Source organism: Pelodiscus sinensis, chromosome 24, assembly GCF_052426305.1.
Source record: "Pelodiscus sinensis isolate ZL-2025 chromosome 24, ASM5242630v1, whole genome shotgun sequence".
Classification (NCBI taxonomy): Eukaryota; Metazoa; Chordata; order Testudines; family Trionychidae; genus Pelodiscus; species Pelodiscus sinensis.
The window spans coordinates 18,898,286-18,919,166 of NC_143075.1; the positions used below are offsets into that span (position 1 = coordinate 18,898,286).

Sequence of the window (20,881 nt, forward strand, 5' to 3'; positions counted from 1 at the left end):
AACTTTTCTCCGTGACCCATTCACAGTTGGAGCATGTCTCTCTTGATCCAGGTGTCGGACTTGGATTATTTGATGTCAGACATGGAATGCTGAACTCCATAGCTGTATCAACCTTTTACATTAGAATAAAGCATCCCCATTTAAATGATAGGTCATCAGTATCATTTGCACAAAGTAGAATGGTCTAATCTTATGTAATTGAAACTAGTATTTTGATTGCATAGAATACAAACCTTGATGGTCTAGCTGTGTCTGTCTCTTTCTGTGGAAAGCTGTTTACACCGATCCATTGAGCAGGCATTCCATGTTCTTCTTCCACATGAATAGTTTGTCCCAGAGGAACAGAATTTGCTTTTTGAGGCTGTCACATACTTGAGGCTGTCTCTTTGTTTCCTAGGACATCCCTGTCGATACTCTGACCACTGTTAAACCATACAGCAATGAGATCCATGCTCAGGCTCAGATGTGGCTCAAGAGGGACCCCAAAGCATCGTATGAGTCTTGGAAAAAGTGCCTCCCTGCTAGAGGTAGAATCCTGTCATTTTACTGTCTCTTTTCTAAATGGAGTGAAATTGTACAAAGACATTTGTATGTGTCCAGGTTTGAGTGATGACCTTGTTTGTGGGTCCAAAAATTGCTGTCTATCTCCTTCCCTCTTGTTGCAGCTGATATGATTTCTGCACTTCTGCTTCAGCTGCAGAATGAGCAGACTCCTTAAACTACAGCACCGAGCCACTTGGCTTGTGGCTTGACTCCCGGGGCTGAGATAGTCTTGGAATAAAATCAGACATTGGAGGCAGTGTAGTCTAATGGTGGGAATACAGGGCTGAGAGCTCAGAATTGAGCTCTATTTCAGCCTTGGGCAAGGTACTTTTATCTCTCTGCCTCAGTAGGCTGCCTGTTGAATGGGTTGATAAAACAACCCTATCAGGGAGGTGCTGATGAATTGTTGTCTGTGCATCATTAATTCTGAAGACTCCATCTCCTTATAATATCATTTTCAAATTCTCAAGGTCATGGGGTGAGCAGTCCCCAGTTTACCAATGTGATTATCCATGTACAGTGTGATTATAACGTGCAGAGCTCACCTAGTGTATTGATATTTACTCTCACTTGGAGAGTTCATCCTTTGTATTGATTTGAGTATACAGTGCTATGCACAGCTGTGGTACTATAGAAATAATCTATTAATGGCAACTTGGGTATTGAAACAAAAGGCCAACTCTGTGCCTTGGTGTCAGCACATGGAAAATTGGAGGTCCTTCAGACTTGACACAGCAGAGCTGCAGAGGCAGTGGGTGTATTCTCTGGAAATAGCAGCAGGTAAGTGTGAAAATCCTCACAGCCAACTCAGGAGCAGTTCTGATGAGTTCCCGAGGAAGTCATGTGTTGCATTTCTTGGCCAGAAGGAAGGTTGGCCCAGTATAGGATTGAAAATGCAGCAGAAGGGAGCACAGGAGATTTCCAGGCCCTGCAAGGGGTTTGGAGAATTCTGATTTCCTCTAAGAAAAGTGTTGTGTTCATAGGGAAAGGGAATTGTCTGAGCTCCTCTGCACAAACTGGTGTGTTCATAGGGAGTGGCAGCTGACAGTTCCCTTAAGCAGTGTTGATCTTTTAGGTACAGAAGCCAATGGGAAATCTCCCAGCAGAACTGAGCTTCGCCAGCTCTACTTGTCAGAAAAGTATGTTTGGAAATGGAAACAGTTCATGAGCCGACACGGGAAGAGAACCTGCCCTCTGGATCTCAAATTGGGACATAACAACTGGTTGCGACAGGTAAGCATGCTTGAGGTATCCGCTACACAACCCAAGAATTGTAGTGTGTGCTCTCAGTCGTTGATGGCTTTTATTTCTCAGCTCTATAACTGGTTATTGGTGGTATCTCATCGTACATTTGCTTTTCAAACAAACCATCACGTGTCAGAATAGCTGGGATTTGGAGACTGTGCCCACTACAACCTTTATGCAAGCTGGCTGTTCTTGGGTAGCTGGAAGAAAAGAGGTGTTGCCTCTTAGGGACTCTTTTGTAGTAGGTGGGGAGGGAGTAGGGTTAAAGCTTTCAAGGATGAAAAGTAGGGCAGGAAGCAGTTGTAGCTGGGACTGGACAAAGTCTTTGCATAGCCTTTCCTCTGAGTGGGATGGTATTTATACCACATGCACACCTGTAGGGACCTTGCTGCCTGGCACACTGAACCTCCCCTATGGCTGGGACCATGAAAATGCCATTTAAAAATAGAACTCTCAGCTTCCTGCCGCCTTTTAAAACTCTCTGGACCTTTGAGTGACCTGGGGTTCACCTCTGGCTGGTTCCTGTCTAATCACTGCGCTTTGGTTACCACTAGTTTCAAGAGTCCTGAATGGAACCCCCCATAATGCTCCTTAATCAGCTGTCTAGCATTGAACAGTGCAAGGCAGTTCCTTTCTTCTGCTAGATCTGTGGGGCTTAGCGTTCTGCCTACAGGGATCTCGCACCTCACTACATTTTGGAGCAAGAGAGATTCAAATCAAATCTAAAGGCTTGTTTTTGCGGCTAGCCCGCTGCACACGAAGTGTGGTGGATGCCTCTGCCATGCGTTGAAATGGTAGATTTTTACACTCCAGCTTGCTGTGAAGTAAGTGTTCATGTGGTGAATCCCTAGCTCTCTGGCATGGCAATACAGAGCACTACTGCGAGGCCACCAGTTGCCCCAGTGTTGGTCTCATTCTAGTGACTGTCTCTAGTTTACTTATCCATGTCCAATGGCATTTTTTGTTTGATTCTCCCACTTTAGGTACTGTTTACTCCTGCAACCCAAGCTGCCAGGCAGGCTGCATGCACTATTGTGGAAGCTCTGGCTACCATCCCCAGCCGAAAGCAGCAGGTCCTCGATCTCCTTACCAGGTATCTCACAAAAGGCATAGCTTTCTTTCTCTGCGATTCCCACTAAAACTGTCCCACTACTTCCCTAAGAATCCCCACCACAATCCCTAGAGTATAGCTCCCCTGGGCATTTACTGCTTTGTTGGACCACCACTTAACACTAATAGAACTGGTATAGGGGAGGAAAAGACGGGCTCCTTACAGCTATTCTTCTACCTTGTTTCCTTACTATCGCAGTTACAGAGGGAACAATCCCTGAGATCCCCTTCAGTTCCTCTCAAAGCCTAGCTTCCTGAACCTCACTCTGGGTGGAAAAACATAGTCTAGCCACTTTCAGTTCTGGATCCTCTGGGCTGTTCCCCATCCTTGTTAATGTGACAAACTCAGCTGCATTGGACATGTGTAAGCCCCTTCATCCCTAGGGTCTGTGACCAGCGTGTTGGCTAAAAAGACTCAAAGTCCTCAAAACAACACGGTATTTGTTCCTTCCCCCAGATGCACAGTGTGCACAGAACAATAAATAATTTTTTTTTAAACAAAGTCTTACACTGTAATCAATCCTTGCCAGGTTTTAAAAGTTCCTCTCCTCTCCTCCCATCTCTGGGAGGAGAAGACTGTCCTAGGCATAGCATGTTCTTTCTGTGCATTCCTTTGCCAGCCTGTCAGCTTCCACTGACATTCTGTGGGCAGCCCCTCTATCCACTGAGGCACCGGCCTTTTCTGGTCTCCCAAAGCAGAGGTGGGGAACCTAAGGCTCAGTGGGTTGGATGCGGATGCCTGCCTGGATCCAGCCACCAAGGCTCGGGACTCGCCGCCAGCATTAGGGAGCCCGTGCTGGTGCTCCAGCATGCCCCCTGCCCTCGCTGTCCCACTGTGGTGCAGGAGCACACACAAATCTTCCAGCCTTGGTTCTCCTAGGTTCTGGTGTGCAAAGGAAACATGGAGTGTGTCTACCTTCTTCTCAGTCCTGGGCCGCATCACTGCGGGTTTGGCTTTTCCTTTTGCTTCTCACTTGTGTGAGGCCCCCGACTGATTTTTCTGTGAATCAGCAGCCCCCAGACCAAAAGAGGTTCCCCATCCCTGCCCTAACAGCTTAGTGTTCTGTTTGCTCTTTCTGCCCGTTTTGGTGAAACAGCTGCGTTGCCATGGTTGGAGAGCTAGAAACCTGTTGATTGTTTTGAGTATTTATTGGGATCCTCCTTACGTAGGCCATTATGTTACCTTTCCTGTTTGGTTCTTTTGATCTAACTCTGTCGCAAGTAATCCATCATAAACACACAGAGGCATGCACCATATTCATTTAAAAAACTATAGGTATTGCCCAGGTTGCCATGCCATCTTTAAATTTGCAGTGCTTTCTGTCACTGTTTAGCCGTTAACTTTTGTTTCCTTGTGTTAGCTATTTGGACGAGCTGAGCATTGCCGGAGAGTGTGCCGCTGAGTACCTGGCTTTGTATCAGAAACTCATCAAACCTGCCCACTGGAAGATCTATCTAGCAGCAAGAGGTGTTCTGCCCTACGTTGGCAACCTCATTACTAAGGTACGGCTCTGTAAGAAGAAAACAAAGTAAATAGCACATCAGTTGTATAAGGTAGGTGTCAGCTCAGAAATATCAGTCACTATGAGCAAAAATGGCTATAACACACTTAAACCCAGTTGCTCCATGCCTCAGTGCGAGCTGGCCACTTGCCCTTATTTTTAAGTACTCCATAGGCAGCTGTGCCAAGGAGCAAACATGTCTGCTATATTGACTTGGCAGCAGCTCTGTGCCAAAACACCATGTCCTGGCTGCCAGACAGAGCAAGCTCAGAAAGCAAATAGTGACCACAGAGCAGAAGGTTAGGTCTGCTCCAGTTCCTTCAGCATGAATTATGGGCTGTTGGAGGGAATGTCCTTAAGTTAGTTTTCTAGTTGTTGGGTTTCAGAAGCCCTGATACTCATGTTTATTGTAGTGAAATCCAATATTACACTATAGCAAATACTGAATAAAATGTTAGAAGCCTGGTGAGGCTTGTTGTGCATCCTGACATTGTCAGTCGTAATGAACAATGCTAGCACAGTGTATGCTATGGTTGACCAACAAAGGCACAGTTAAGAAAAGGAGATGAATAAGTGGAAGAGAATAGGAATATAGTTTGGGTACCAGTGGATAGATTGTCAGCACTTTTGGGTTTAATGTAGCCCTCCTAAGTCCTCTATTATGTGTGTTAACAATGTGGTCTTTCTGCTTTGAGTCTGCTGAGTCAGTTTGCTTTGATGCTTTGTCATGTAGAGCAGCAGTTTTCAAACTTTTTTTTCTCATGACTCAGTTGAAGAAAATTGTTCATGTCCATGACCCAACATAATTTTATTACATGTAGGCTCCAGGATAGGGCTATGGATGAGAGCTTTGGGCTGTAGACGGGGGCTTCGGCTTTAGGGATGGTCAGGAGGGGCTTACCTCAAGTGATTCCTGGTCAGCCATGCAGTAGGGGTGCTAAGGCAGCTTCTTGCCTCTCCTGGCACCGCAGACCATGCTACGCCATAGAAGTAGCCAGCAGCTGGTTCCCAGCCAATAGGAGTGTGGAGCTAGTGCTCATGGCAGGGGCAGTGTACAGAGCCCCATGCACTCTTCCCCTTCTTCCGTCCCCCTGGAGCCGGGCCTGCTGTTGACCGCTCCTGGGTGCAGCACAGTCTGTAGTGCCAGGACAGGCAGGAAAACTGCCGTAGTGCCCCCCACTAATCACTCTAGAGCAACGAGACCCAGTGTCTAACATTCTGTGACCCCTAGCTTGAAAACCACTGATCTAGATTATTCTTTTTCCTCCCCTAGGAAATAGCTCGTTTACTTGCCCTGGAGGAAGCCACACTCAGCACTGACTTGCAGCAAGGATATGCCTTGAAAAGCCTCACAGGTACCTAGTTGCATCCCAGATAAGGGTCACATATTAAGATCCGCAGCGTAGGTCTCTGCATTCCAACAGCATGTAGCAGTGTTTCACAATGTCCCTCAATGTAGGTGTGAGTATTAGTAAAGCCGTTAACTACATATCATCAGAACTGGCCTAAACATAAGAAGCAAGGGGCGTAGCCAAAAACAAGAGCCACTGTGGAACTGCCAATCCCTCCTCAGACACCTGCTCCCAAAGCCGAAGAACCAAGTCCCCAGGCCCACAAGTGGAGGAAGTTTATAAGCCCCACACTTGGGAGATTGCTCCCATCCCTGTCTGATCACATTTGGTGAAGCATATAAGCCATCCTTGTACCAAAAATGGGCCAGTTTTTTCACCCTAACTCTTTTGGTTTATGTGGGAGTGTGTTGGATAAGTAACAGCCTGAACACCAGGAGTCACTGCTGACCATTTCATTTTCTTGTTCCCTTTGCAGTATAGTTCTAGATTTGTTGGCCATATGTAATTCATAGATGATAAAGCAAAGAGAATCCCCTGGTTTCTGAATAGCTCCTGTTTTCGCAGGGCTTCTCTCTTCCTTTGTGGAAGTAGAGTCCATCAAACGACACTTCAAGAGCCGTCTGGTGGGCACAGTCCTGAATGGCTATCTCTGCCTGAGGAAGCTGGTAGTGCAGAGAACAAAGCTGATTGATGAGACCCAGGACATGCTGCTGGAGATGCTGGAGGATATGACAACAGGTAAAGCCAGCTGGGTTCCAGGCATCCTGACTATCGGTCACTTGAGAAAACAAGGCCTGTAGTGCAGCCCCACAAAGGAACAAGTTCAAGGACCGTACAACAGGGGTTTTCATGACTGTGGCCACCACATTGTGCAGCATTTCAAATCTGTGGCATGATGTCTACTAGACAGAGGGTGACAAACACTAACATTGGTCAATGATTCTTTCACACCCCTGCTTTCTCACCATGCAATAACCTTTTCAGTCCGAGCCCCTTGCCGTTCCTGGCCACAGGGAAATTGTAAAGAAAATGCCTGGAAGAAACCTCGGTTAGTTTCCAGGAAGCTGATGTTTTGTTATGAAAGAATCATTTTCCCGTGGCACTAGCATGCAAAGAGGTTTCCCGATGACCATGAACCCATAGCAATTTCTCCTGCCATGTTAAATTGATTCTTTTCCGAAGAGAGGTAGTCGTGAAATGTGTTACTCACTGCCCCTGCAAGAGGCGGTTATGTATTTGTTGGACTAAAAGAAGCTTGCTGAAAATATTCACTAGATTAATATAAACTACCTCTCCCTTCTCTTCACAGGCACAGAATCTGAAACTAAGGCTTTTATGGCAGTGTGTATTGAAACTGCTAAACGCTACAGCCTTGATGACTACAGGACTCCTGTCTTCATCTTTGAGAGACTTTGCAGTATTATCTATCCTGTAAGTGAGCAGACGCCTGCAGTCATTTACAGGTTTTATCTATGTCCTCAGAATGAAACAAGCTTGTTAAAATAGACAAAATAGTTGCTTACACTTCAACAGACCAGTGCTGGCTCCACTAATGTTGGTTTGGCATTAACCAATATAGAATTGTGCTGTCTCCATGTTGGGACCCAAAGCCCGTATAGGCTTGCTGTGTCGATACTGAGCGGGCGAGAAACCTGAGACTTGGCCTTAGTATGTGATGAGGAATTCACTTACAGAAGGTGATCTGGTATTATCAGGTCTCTTCCAAGGCCAGTAGGTCTGTGTACAGCAGGATGAGCTAGTGATTCTGTTGTTTTAGTGAACACCTTGGTAACTGACAAGAGAACGAGAGAGTTGTTCAGGAATCTTCACTCATTCTCCCTTTGCTTTTGCTCTTCAGGAGGAAAATGAAGTGACTGAATTCTTTGTAACACTGGAGAAAGATCCCCAGCAGGAAGACTTCTTGCAGGGAAGAATGCCAGGGAACCCCTATAGCAGTAATGAGCCTGGCATTGGGCCACTCATGAGAGACATCAAGAACAAAATCTGTCAGGATTGTGACCTGGTGGCTCTATTGGAGGATGACAGTGGAATGGAGGTGAGGATTCACAACTGCTGATCATGTGCCAGGAAATATGGGGACAGGTTTGGTTAAGCAGCTGATCAGCATCAGAGATGTGGTTGAACTTGTGCTCAGACGTTTTTTCCCCCTTTTTAGCTTCTGGTGAACAATAAGATCATCAGCTTGGATCTGTCTGTGGCTGAGGTCTACAAGAAAGTCTGGTGCCCTACCAATGAGGTATGTGCTTATAACTCCTTCTCTGTGTATTTAAAACAGTACCAGATGAGGTCGGCTTTTGCTTGCATGCCTACCATAAAATCTCGAGTATAATGTGCACTTCCCCCCAATTTTGGGGGGAAGGGTCAAAGTCGGGGTGCGCATTATACATAGCAGTTACTTTTTTTAAGTTTTATTTTGGCAGTTTATTCAGAAGCCAACGAACCTGTAAGTAGCCCAGGGCCGGGGAACTCCCCCTCTCCTCCGCACAGAAACTTTCCCGCTGCAGCCGGGTGTGGGGGCCACCGCTTTGCCAGACTCTGGGACAAGGCAAGGAGCCAGCGGCGCCACCAGGCTGCAGCACTCTGACTTGCTGCCTGCCCAGTGCTCCTTCAGGCTGTGCCAGGGGGCTACTTACAGGTTCATTTTGTAGATGTGCATTATATATAGGAGTCTAGATTTTTCCATTGTGATAAGACTTCAAAGACAGAGTGCGCATTATGCATCGGTGCGCATTATACTCGAGATTTTACAGTAGTTGTTCAGGATCTCTCGGTGCACTCATGTGGGACTGGAAAGCACCCTGTTACTCCTCTCTGTAATACCGGTGACTTAGCTTAATGAGTGTTATGTGCTTCTAAGAATAAAGAGGAGTCCTGTGGCACTTTTAAAGACTAGCTGATTTATTTGGGCATAAGATTTTGTGGGTAAAACCCACTTTGTCAGATGCATGGTGCATCTGTCATGCATCTTATGAAGTGGGTTTTACCCACAAAAGCTTATGTCCAAATAAATCAGCTAGTCTTTAAAAGTGCCACAGGACTCCTCGTTGTTTTTGCAGTATAGACTAACCCAGCTACCTGTTCGAGACTTTTCAGCTAAGAACATTTACTCTCTTGCACTTTGCACTTATTCATTTGCAGAAATTGGAGCTGGCTTTTCAAGCAAGGACTCTTCTTACTCTTCTTTTAAGAAACAGCTGCATTTTATGTGTCTGCCTTTTAAGGTTCACTTCACATGGCAACTAGATATATGTACAACCTGAGACACCAGATTGCTTCACCATTCCGCATTTCAGACATCAGTCTACATATCTGTGCAGAAAGGACATCTAATAACAATATTAGTTTGCACAGCTGTAGTGCCATTCATTTAAGAATCTCCAGGAACTTAAGACATCAATCCTCGCAATGTGTCTTTGAGGTGCTGATCATTATTGCCTAGTTTTACTGCTGCAGAAAAAGACAGTTGAAGGGACGTGCCCAAGTTACCACCTTCAGGGTGTAGTTTGTTTTGGGTTCTATTTCCACTCTGCAGTCAGCTTGTTGTGATACCTCAGTCACCTGTCAAGAGGTGTTGGCTTTGTTTGTGCCAGCTTAGTTTAATGGATAGCACTGTAATGGAAGCTGTCAGTGTACATCCTGCTTGCAGAAAATGCATGCTTCACCACTCCTATAAATAACACTGGAAATTATTAAGGCTGTCTGAATTTTGTAAACCTTACTTTGCATTTATTGTTTATGGACAGTTTCCTCTTTGCATTTTTCCACCTTGGGCAAGAAAACTTGACTGCTCGTTTTTCACTTTCTGTTTCACAATTGACAGCTCAGTGTTTCAGTTCACAGTGCTGCTGGGACAGATTCAAAGAAGTCCTGTTATCTTTGAAATAGAAATAAGACCTAGTTCATGTGCAGTATAATGCAGTTCTTTTGAGGTAGCACCTCCGATCAAGCTTGTAAGTAAAAGCCTTTGTGGTGCAAAATCAAGCCTGAAGCTAGTTAAGAAATAAGCACTTGATGGGGAAATGAGTTCTGCTTTTCCCAGTGCATGCGAGCAGCCAAAAGAAGCGAGGCTGAATATTGTGTGTGCTCCCCTCAGAATCCTTTTATGTAGTCAGCACGTGGAAATACTATTCTTTGTGTGAGATGTTCTTCTTTAGCCAGTCTATTGCTTTCCTAGGATGCACTGCTGGATGTGAAAGGCTGAGTTTGTTCAGCATTACTGTCACTGACAGCTCTCATCTGTCATCTTTTGTGTGCATTGCTCCAAAGCACTTCTGGAGCTCCATCTTGAGTTCCCTAGGAAATATACAGCCTCACAAGAAGCTAACCTCAGGCCTGTTTTTGTTTCCCTTGTCTGTCTGTCTCTAGCTTTTTTTGTTCATCTGCCATTTTACCAGGGCCCCTGTGGTGTTAATTGCTGGTCTCTAGCGTGGCCTTTTAGCAGATCTTCCCCCAGGGCTTTCCCTGTGCTTATGTATTTGCTGTGACATTAAGCACTGCTTATTCCACATTAGGCTTAGTGCGCTCTGTGACAGGTTTTTTTCTGTCAAGGTCTCCTATTCCCAAAGCTGAGATTTCTTTTCTGCTTAGTATTCAGGCCTGTGGTGTTTAAAGTAAGTTGAGAGAAACAGACAGTTGTACATGTACACGCATGTTTCTGGCTGGAAATGCATCCTGCTACCTGACCTCTTTCCCACTGTGTTTTCACACCTTCATATCCCATTGCTGGGAGACATGTCTGTTTAAAAGCACCAGTCTAAATAGTCTTTCTTCCTACCTGATTTATTGGGTAGTACCCCATCAGTTTAATTGCCATTTTTTTCCCCAGGGTTGTGTGATGGAATCTACCTTGAAAGGAACATTGGTTATAGAGCATGTATACTTTCCTCTGAGGATATACATGTCTCCTTATCCCCATTCTTCTTAGCTATGTCTTTTGCCGATGTGATACCACATCACAGCCCTAAAGGAAACTGTCTTGAAGGGAGGTGATGTGAGAGGGAGAACTGTTAGGCATACATCTTGGTAATAGGCCTTGTTTGGAAACAGACTAGAGTGAATGGGGTTTACTGGGGTTTTATATCAGGATGTGATTTTTGGAGACACTCTAGAAAAAAGAAAAAGTGAGAAAAATGAACAGTTGCAAGAATGTCAGTGCCTTACCTTTGGGTTTGGGGTGAAAGGAAACAGACTTAAATGTCTGTCATCCTTTTAAAGGGAACATAATGGGACTGCTGAGCATTTTCAAAGACATCACCATAGCACTTGTCCAATTCTTTCCCCAGGGGGAGCCAATGAGGATCATTTACCGCATGCGAGGGTTGCTAGGAGATGCAACTGAAGAATTCATTGAGTCGCTGGACTCCACTACAGGTAAGGCGTTTGTTCTTTAAAACTAGAATTAGATTTGAAGTGTCAGGTTCACTAGAGAAGCATGTCACCATTAGCCTTACAGCTCTGAGCCGATATTTGACTGACAAAATGTCAGTGTGAATTCTTGTGTGGTCCTCCTCAGTGTGGTGTCTGAGCACCACATAAACATGAATGAATTTATCCTCACAAACCCCCTCTGAGTCAGAAAAGCATCACCCCCATTTTACAGAAGTGCAGGGAGATGAAGCAGTTTGCCCAAGAGCGCATAGGAAATTTGTGGCACTGTTCAGAATTAAACTCCGTTCTGTGTCCAGTCCAGTGTTTAACAACAAGACCATCTTTTCGCTGACTTCAGATGACCCTGAGATAAGATAAAGTGTTTATATTGATCTTTCATTCTGATGTTAGCTGGTATACCAGAGCTTGTGGCTAACAGTACTTGGGAGTATTAGACTTCATGTTAGACACTTCATGTTAGACATGTCAAAATCCTTCTTTAATATTTTTTGCTTGTGGTAATTTTTCTCCGATTTGACCCAGCTGCTTAACTTTGGGCCTAGCTGACACTGGCAAATGCAATTTAATTTCCGTTTTTATCTTAGCGCCGCACTCCTTATGGGCAATTGAATAGTCCTGTTGTAGTAGCTGCCTGCCTCCTATCATAGTCTTTCTTTCCTGCAGATGAGGAGGAAGATGAGGAAGAGGTTTATAAAATGGCAGGCGTGATGGCGCAATGTGGAGGTCTGGAGTGCATGCTGAACCGATTAACTGGAATCAAGGATTTTAAACAAGGCCGACACCTCTTGACAGTAAGTATGAGCTGCCCCAGCCTATAGCAGAGACTGTGATAGAGCAAATCCATAGAGCACCCTCTTAGAATAGTTGCTTAGCAAAACTTGTAGTGTACATTAATTCATACATTGGAACAGAGTTTAAATTCTCTAATCCATTTGTAGTAAAATTGTAGCGGTTTCCTCTTTTCTCCTTGTCCCCTTTAGTCCCCTCTGTTAACACTTCTTTGGAATAAGCCTTTGAAGTCTGTGGGAGTTGAGGGCACCGAGCAGTTTTGCAGGATCAGAACCTAGGTGGTTAGTATGACTGTTCTATGCATCTCAGAATCTTACTGGAAAAATCAGTCATCTTGGGGTTAATGTTGCTGGAGCAGTCACATTTTGTGCTTTCCAAGGGGTTTTGGAAAGTTAACTAGACTGTTGGGAGCTTTAAAGTGTAGTTCCATCCTGACAGCCATGTCATGGATATCCTGTAGGACACAGTTTTTCTCTTTATAGGTGTTGCTAAAATTGTTTAGCTACTGTGTGAAAGTGAAAGTGAACCGCCAGCAGCTTGTCAAACCTGAGATGAACACTCTGAACGTCATGCTGGGAACACTGAATTTGGTAAGGAGGCATTTTGGCCCTCAGTGGGCTTTGATCACCTTGGCTCACCTTGTGCTTGATGGCAAACCATGCCAGAGCCCTCAGGGTAGCCTGATGGTAGCATCAAGAGCACAAATTCTGAGTTTGTGTGGAGACTCGGGAGTTTTACAGGAAGCAGATATCTGGAGTGCAGCGTTCCTGATCAAAAAAAATTTATCCACATTTTAGCTGAAATCACATTCATGTCCTTCCTCTAGAATGAACAAGATCCTCTTGCATAAATTTACAAGGACTTCTGAAATTTTTTAATCTGCTCAGCTGTATTTAAGCTACCCAAAATTTCAGTCATACTTGCCTCATAGCACCTGAAAAAGAGCTTAATTACCCTCTAAGTGTGAAGGACTATCAGCCCCGTTTTTCCCTCTGTCATGTATTAGTGATGCTGAGACATCTATTTCCATTTGAAACTGTTACAGTTGGTGCAGTAGTGACTAATGTCGTCTTCTCTGCAGGCCCTGGTGGCTGAGCAGGAGAGCAAGGACAGTGGAGGAGCAGCTGTGGCTGAGCAGGTGCTTAGTATCATGGAGATCATATTGGATGAGTCTAATGCAGAACAACTGAGTGAGGACAAGGTGAGTGTTTGTTCTGGGTGCCACAGAGAGGAGAGCACTGACTGGAATGCAAAGCTTGTAAATGTCTTGGTCAGTGGTACAGACCTCCCAAGGGTATAGACAAGTGTTGATCAAGGAGTTTAAGCCATGCCATCAAACACAATATGTGGCAGGTTCAGCCATGGTAAAGACTGTGTTGGGGGCAGAAGGAGAGAGAGCAACATTGAACCAAAAGCATGGCAATATTCCTATCAGACTCTGCACTGTAGAGGTGCATTGGGTTAGAGTGGCTGGATCCGCTGACATGAAAAGAGGTGACTCTGCCTTGTGCTCTAGAGTGTCTTTATATGGGCTCTGAAACCATATTTGGTTTTCTGAATAACTGGCAATGTGCATGATGTAGTTCCACCAGAAACACTGAGGAAAAATGGATTTCTTTCCCTCCTCTGAGGGTGCCATTTGTGTAATGAATCTGTTGGAACTATTGCTTGAATCAGTCCCTTGAGCTAGGGTAAGACTGTTTTGACTGGAGAACATTTTAACAGCAGTTGCAGGAAGACAAGTATTGATTGGATGGTTGATAAAGCTGTTCCATTAGACCTCTGGAAACGTTCTAAAAATGAAGTTTTCCTATGACCACGAGACTTGTACTGTTGCTGTCTTGTTCTTTATCACACTGTCTTACTGAAATCCAGAAGCTCTGGTTTTCTCTGGATTGAGAACAGTCAGTAAACCACTGGAATAGAAGGATTTTCCTAGAGCCTATAGATTAAGCCTGAACATAAATCATTCTCTTCTTTGCAGGGTAACCTCCTCCTTACTGGTGACAAGGATCAGCTGGTAATGCTGCTGGATCAGATTAACAGTACCTTTGTCCGCTCCAATCCCAGTGTTTTGCAAGGCCTCTTACGCATCATCCCTTATCTGTCCTTCGGGGAAATGGAGAAAATGCAGATCCTGGTTGATCGATTCAAGCCCTACTGTAATTTTGACAAGTACGTTTTGTGACATCTGCAAAAAGCACCAACTGAATTAGAATTCTTAATAAATCAGCATCTCCCCTCCTTGAGGCTCTGATGGGTATTTACAAGCGAAGAGGCATCTCGTTGTGGGGGTGGGAGTTCTGAAAAGCTTATCTGGGTTGATATGTGTGTGTGTTAATCTGCAGAGAGAGGCATTATATCTTTAGCAGAGCCCTAACCTCATTGCTGTTTCCTCTTCTCTCTCAGGTACGATGAGGAACACAGTGGAGATGATAAAGTTTTCCTGGACTGTTTCTGTAAAATAGCAGCTGGCATAAAGAATAATAGCAATGGGCATCAGCTGAAAGATCTCATCCTCCAGAAGGGGATTACTCAGAATGCACTTGACTACATGAAAAAGCATATCCCCAGTGCAAAGAAGTAAGGGTCACTTTGTGGTGTGTGGAAACTGCACATATTCTTATCTCATTTCATCACCAAGAAGAGAGTTAGGCCTCTTCCATCCCTGGAAATACTTAGGCTCCATGATGGTGAACGAATTCTTGAGGGGGCAGTTCTGCAATGGTGTTACATGCGGATTAAATGATCTCAGGTCTCTTCCAGCTCTTAAGTTTGATTACACCGAAGCGCTAATTTGCCTAACTTCCTGGCTGTATCTTATCCGTCACCCTAAAATAGAGCTCTCGCACTGAGGGTCACCTCGGGGACCTAAAGCAAAACCTGCAGCTAACAACTGAATGAGGAGCTGGCTGTTTGTGTGTGCAGTATGGGGGAGGGAGTGTGAGCATCACTTCTGTTGCCATTTTAAGATTTTGTAAACAAATGGCTAAATGTTAAACTAAATATTTGAGCTCAGACTGGATAGAACAAAGTATCAGCCCTTCTGATTCTAGGTTTGTGGTCTGTGTGTGTGTAGGGGATGAGGGAAAGGTTGACCATCTTTCCTAGAACCCCATATAATGCAAGCTATCTGTAGGCTGAATGCAGATACCTTTCGGTGAGGGTGGTGATCTTTCAGCTGTTTTGTCTTCTCTGTGTAGCTTGGATGCAGACATTTGGAAGAAGTTTTTATCTCGACCCGCACTTCCTTTCATCCTGAGGCTCCTTCGAGGGCTTGCCACACAACACCCTGCCACACAGGTAAGTAGATACTGTCTTGGAAATGGATCAGGAAGTAGGTGGCTGGCTTGCTACTTGGAGCTTCTATGGTGGCTATAGCTAAGTGAGTCTTTCCATAGGAGTGTATGTGATGGGCTGTGTCTACATTGGCAAGATTTTGCGCAAAAGCAACTGCTTTTGCGCAAAATCTTGCCACCTGTCTACACTGGCCACAAGTACTTGCGCAGGAACACTGATGTTCTAATGTATAAAATCAGTGCTTCTTGCACGAATACTCTGACGCTCCCGCTCAGGGATAAGCCCTCTTGCGCAACTGTTCTTGCTCAAGAAGCCAGTGTAGACAAGCAACGTTAATTTATTGCGCAAGAAAGCCCGATGGCTAAAATGGCCATCGGAGCTTTCTTGCGCAAGAGAGCGTTTACCCTGGCACGGATGCTTTTGCGCAAAAGCACATGCCAGTGTAGACGCTCTCTTGTGCAAATACTTTAACGCAAAAGCTCTTGCGTTAAAAGTATTTGCGCAAAATCTTGACAATGTAGACGTAGCCATGGAGTTTGAAGAGCAGTATTGTTCTTTTACACAGCCAGTCTGCTCGTCAGTATGCAATTTGAGGACATAATACAGGTGCATTGTGGAAAACTATAAACACCAGTCTTTGGGCTCCTGTTGCATTGCAGTGAACTACTCCCCTTAAAGCTCTAAATAGTCAATCAGTGACTGCTGCAGGCTGGCTTAGTTTGGTTCTTGCTCCTTTCTTTCCTGAAGAAGCTCCCGTGTTTTAATGTCTAACAGGTACTAATAGGTACCGACTCTATTACAAACCTACACAAATTGGAGCAAGTGTCCAGCGATGAAGGAATTGGGACGTTAGCCGAGAACCTGCTGGAGGCACTACGGGAACATCCAGAAGTGAACAAGAAGATAGATGCAGCCCGAAAGGAGACACGTGCAGAGAAGAAGCGCATGGCCATGGCGATGAGGCAAAAAGCCTTAGGCACTCTGGGAATGACGGTAATGCCTATGCACAGTAACGGGTTCCAGTGGGCTGTGGTGGACGTAGTATTCTTGTCGGGCTAAAAATGCCACAGAACTTTTTCAAAAAGTGCAAGACAAATATTGAATGACCAGAGCTGCAGCCACATGGTTGTTTGCATGGCTCTTGGAGGAAGGAAGTTCCACCTGTATCAGAACTGTCTGATGCTAGCAGTATGGGAGCTCCAGTATAGAAATATTATGCTTTCAAGAGTCCATAACCATAATATTGTTACCTAGTAGTCAGTACTGTATATAATGGCTTTCTGTGCACTGGTGGTTTGCCTTTTTGATACAGAATTTCAGAAAATCTCTGAGATCTGGAAAATCTGATTTAATCTTGATGGATAAAACTCAGTATCAAGATTATGGGAGCATCCCAGTTCTGCTCAGACACCTGTGATAGCTGTACCATTTGTACAGCATTCTGGGCTTAAAGTTCTCTGCTTCCAGTAACTAAGATGCAGTGAGACTTTGCAAATATAAATTCCTTTCTGGTTTTATTCTACTAGAATGTATGACGTGTTCTCTCTTTCAGACTAATGAAAAGGGCCAGGTGGTGACAAAGACTGCACTCCTTAAACAAATGGAAGAGCTGATAGAAGAACCAGGACTGACCTGCTGTATCTGCAGGGAAGGGTATAAGTTCCAGGTACAGCGGAAGGAGAGCACTATTGAGACATGAGGAAAATGACCAGGCTGTGTCCTGGTGCCTGGTGCCTGACAGAAGCTTGTTTCTGTGACACTGTAGGGGCAGGTGATCTTAGGTTTTGTTACTGGGATCAGTAACTCCCTGAGCTAATCTCTGCTGTACCGTGGAAATGAGGATGATGGTACTCCTTAAATATCTTCTCTGGCATCCCTTCACTATCTGCATGAAACAGATGCTGGTTATCCCTGCACAGTTTAGCTCCTTGTGTATCTAGTTCTGAAGGAACAGAGATGAGATGTTTATTTTTGGTAAGGAGGTAGGCTCCTGAATATCTTGTGTAGGGCCCACCTTCCTGCTTAGGTGCCTTGAAGGGGAATAGCCATCATCAAGAGAAGGGTCTCACCTAGGTCATTTGCACCAAGCTAAGTAAGTAAGTCTTAATAATGGATTTGAATGTTAGATATCTTCTGTGGTTTGGTTCTATCTTCAGTATAAAGTGCAAGGTAGCAGCCTCTCTTCTTAGCATCGAGGGGTATCGGCTCAGCGGAACGTGCTCTTCATCCATCTAAGAGCATGTTTTGCCAAGGGGCTACCCTCACCAGTTTATTATTTAGTCCTGACTTCTTAATTGTCCCCATGATTTCCCTTTCCAAGTAGGAAGAATGGATGCTTGGGGTAAACTTGTTTGACCCTAACACCTTCCAGTTAACTCTTAAATGAATGGCAAGCCACTGAATGCTTGTGAATGCAACTATTACATCTCTAAGGCCCTACTTAACTTGAAATATTGTGAAAATTGCAGTTCCTGCTAGATTGCGTTTCCCACCATACTTTTCAAAGCAGGAACTTCACGATGTGAGGCTGACAGTGGGAGTGGTGGCCATTCCTGGTCTTGGAGCAGGACCCTCTGTTGTCATCTGGACTTTTTTGATAATTTCCCCTCAATTCAAGTAGGACCTTATTCATCTAAAAAGGGTGTTGAATGGAGGAGGGAGAAAACTTGTTCATCTTGGCCTCTGAGGATAGAACAACAAGCAGTGGGTTTAAACTGCAGGAAGGGAGGTTGAGGTTGGACGTTAGGAAAAAGTTCCTAACTGTCAGTGTGGTTAAACACTGGAATAAATTGCCCAGGGAGGTTGTGGAATCTCCATCTGTGGAGATACTTAAGAGTAGGTTAGATAAATGTCTATCAGGGATGGTCTAGACAGTACTTGGTCCTGCCATGAGGGCAGGGGAGTGGACTCGATGACCTCTCGAGGTCCCTTATAGTCCTAGTATTCTATGATTCTGTGATCTCATACAGTTTTTCTTTGTTGCAGCCTACAAAGGTTCTAGGCATTTACACTTTCACCAAGCGGGTTGCACTTGAGGAGTTTGAGAACAAGCCCCGAAAGCAGCAGGGTTACAGCACAGTCTCTCATTTCAATATTGTCCATTACGACTGTCATCTTGCAGCTGTGAGGTAAGGTCCAGTCAATCTCTTGTGTCATTGTGCTGGATGTAAACTTTCATAATGCTTTGCATATGCTTTTAATGCCCCTTTTAAACATCCAGCACAATGCAAAATGCAACTCAGCACAAACCTGCTTATCCAGAGACCATTGTTCTGTCATCCAGCCAACAGCTGCTTTCCTCTGCTTTTATTATGGCCTCCTTAATACAGTAATTTCAGGCATTAACTAAAATCAGTGTATGGTGCTGTGAAGCTGGAAAGCACTGTTAATTGAATTAAGCAACTGTGGCGTGCCACCCTTTTCATTTGCTCCTTAGAGTAATGGGCAGCTGTATGGCCAGTGCTGGTTTAGAACTCTGAGATCTGGGTTCTAAGTCCACCTCAGCCCTTGAATCACCCAAAATCATCCAACAGGTCTTGTCCCCCTTTTGTGCCCCAGGGTCCCTATCTGTAAAATGGGGATAATGATATTGACCTCCTTTTGTAATGCACTTTGAGCTCTGTGAATGAAGAGCGCAGTGTAAGATCCGGGTTGAGGGGGGGTGGCGTGAGAGAAAAGTTTAAATATTTGTAACCCATCTGTGTATAACTGCCTTGTCAATACAGACTGGCTCGTGGCCGGGAAGAATGGGAGAGTGCAGCTCTACAAAATGCCAACACCAAGTGCAATGGTCTCCTACCAGTATGGGGGCCTCATGTGCCAGAGTCTGCGTTTGCAACTTGCTTAGCAAGGTGAGTATGGAATATTACTCTTAAACATGGTTTGTATTCAAAGTAGATGAGCTGGGGAGTTACCGTATGGTTCGTACGTGTTAAGTTTGACTGTAAACCTAAAATGGAGTTTCCAGTGTCATAAGCAATTAAGTGCCTTGACTGATCACTAGAGTCTACACCACCTCTGTCTATCAGAGACATTCCAAATTAAAATACACTACAAGCCAGCATGGTATCTTACAGACCAGTAAGGTAGAAACATGAAACCCCAACTATACATATAATATGATGGGGGCTAATTTAGCTACAACTAATCAGGAAAGAGATCTCGGAGTCATCGTGGATAGTTCTCTGAAGATGTCCATGCAATGTGCAGCGGCAGTCAAAAAAGCAAACAGGATGTTAGGAATCATTAGAAAAGGATAGAGAATAAGACGGAGACTATCTTGTTGCCCTTATATAAATCCATGGTACGCCCACATCCTGAATACTGTATACAGATGTGATCTCATCTCAAAAAAGATATACCGGCATTTAAAAAGGTTCAGAGAAGGGCAACTAAAATGCTTAGGGGTTTGGAACTGGTCCCATATGAGGAGAGATTAAAGAGACTGGGACTTTTCAGCTTGGAAAAGAGGAGATTAAGAGGGGGTATGATAGAGGTCTATAAAATCATTAGTGGTGTGGAGAAAGTGAATAAGGATAAGTTATTTACTTGTTCCCATAATATAAGAACTAGGGGCCACCAAATGAAACTAATGGGCAGCAGGTTTAAAACAAATAAAAGGAAGTTCTTCTGCACACAGTGCATAGTCAATCTGTAGAACTCCTTGCCTGAGGAGGTTGTGAAGGCTAGGACTATAACAGGTTTAAAAGAGAACTAGATAAATTCGTGGAGGTTAAGTCCATCAATGGCTATTAGCCAGGATGGGTAAGGAATGGGGCCCCTAGCCTCTGTTTGTCAGCAGGTGGAGATGGATGGCAGGAGAGAGATGGCTTGATCATTACCTGTTCGATTCACTCCCTCTGGGACACCTGGCATTGGCCACTGTTGGCAGACAGGGTACTGGGCCTTTGGTCTGACCAAGTATGGCCATTCTTATGTTCTTATGATACCAACAAGTCAGTTGCATAGATTGCCAAACTGCTGTTGGGAATGACTTTCGATCACTGTTGAATTCTAACCACTGAGCTTGGACGGAAGAAGTCTGTATCCCATTACCAGTTTCCTAAGCCCGTCTACAGGCCGTCCTTGCTATAAGTCCAAGGCATGTTCCCAAAAACTTGGACTTACAGCGAAACAACTTAAAGCAGGGAAATTTTTTCCCGTGTCTGACTTCCATTTGCACAGGTGTGTGTGTGTGTGTGTGTGTGTGTGTGTGTGTGTGTGTGTGTGTGTGTGTGTGTGTGTGTGTGTGTGTGTGTGTGTTTGGCACAATTTAAGAGCAGGGAAAGGGAGAATTTATAACACATCAGTTATAAGCGTCAGTGACTTTAGTGCAGAACAGATCTATACTGGGGTGACTTAGAGTGGAGACACCCTGTAGTCCTATCCTTTGCATTTGCGATGTTGTATTAGATTATTAGAATCAGTTTTACCTCTCATCCATGTCACTACAGAACCACACTCCAGGGCCTTGCAATGGGGAAGCAGGGCTGATGCTTATGTTCAGGAAAACCATGCTGAATTGAATTTCCCCAAGAGAGAGGAAGGAGCTCCCTTTTCTGTGGTGGTAATCCTAGAGGGGTGGTATTTACACTTCAGTTCTGAGCTCTGACTTGTTTGTGGTGTGGGAGA

At 44.6% G+C, this 20,881-nt stretch overlaps 1 protein-coding gene across 5 annotated transcripts in view; it reads left to right on the forward strand.

Moving 5' to 3' along the window:
* Nucleotides 1–20,881, forward strand: part of UBR4 (ubiquitin protein ligase E3 component n-recognin 4) — a 132,685-nt gene that overhangs the window by 97,913 nt on the left and 13,891 nt on the right. For all 5 annotated transcript variants that reach the window (XM_075906473.2, XM_075906476.2, XM_075906478.2 and 2 more), the window contains 20 exons: nt 398–527; nt 1,619–1,776; nt 2,772–2,881; nt 4,260–4,401; nt 5,674–5,755; nt 6,317–6,490; nt 7,062–7,183; nt 7,611–7,808; nt 7,929–8,009; nt 11,056–11,143; nt 11,825–11,952; nt 12,433–12,540; nt 13,032–13,151; nt 13,935–14,125; nt 14,360–14,533; nt 15,154–15,253; nt 16,025–16,243; nt 16,803–16,916; nt 18,236–18,378; nt 18,976–19,101. In XM_075906473.2, coding sequence (XP_075762588.2) covers nt 398–527; nt 1,619–1,776; nt 2,772–2,881; nt 4,260–4,401; nt 5,674–5,755; nt 6,317–6,490; nt 7,062–7,183; nt 7,611–7,808; nt 7,929–8,009; nt 11,056–11,143; nt 11,825–11,952; nt 12,433–12,540; nt 13,032–13,151; nt 13,935–14,125; nt 14,360–14,533; nt 15,154–15,253; nt 16,025–16,243; nt 16,803–16,916; nt 18,236–18,378; nt 18,976–19,101 — 2,708 coding nt within the window. The remainder of the gene's footprint in view (nt 1–397; nt 528–1,618; nt 1,777–2,771; nt 2,882–4,259; nt 4,402–5,673; nt 5,756–6,316; nt 6,491–7,061; nt 7,184–7,610; nt 7,809–7,928; nt 8,010–11,055; nt 11,144–11,824; nt 11,953–12,432; nt 12,541–13,031; nt 13,152–13,934; nt 14,126–14,359; nt 14,534–15,153; nt 15,254–16,024; nt 16,244–16,802; nt 16,917–18,235; nt 18,379–18,975; nt 19,102–20,881) is intronic.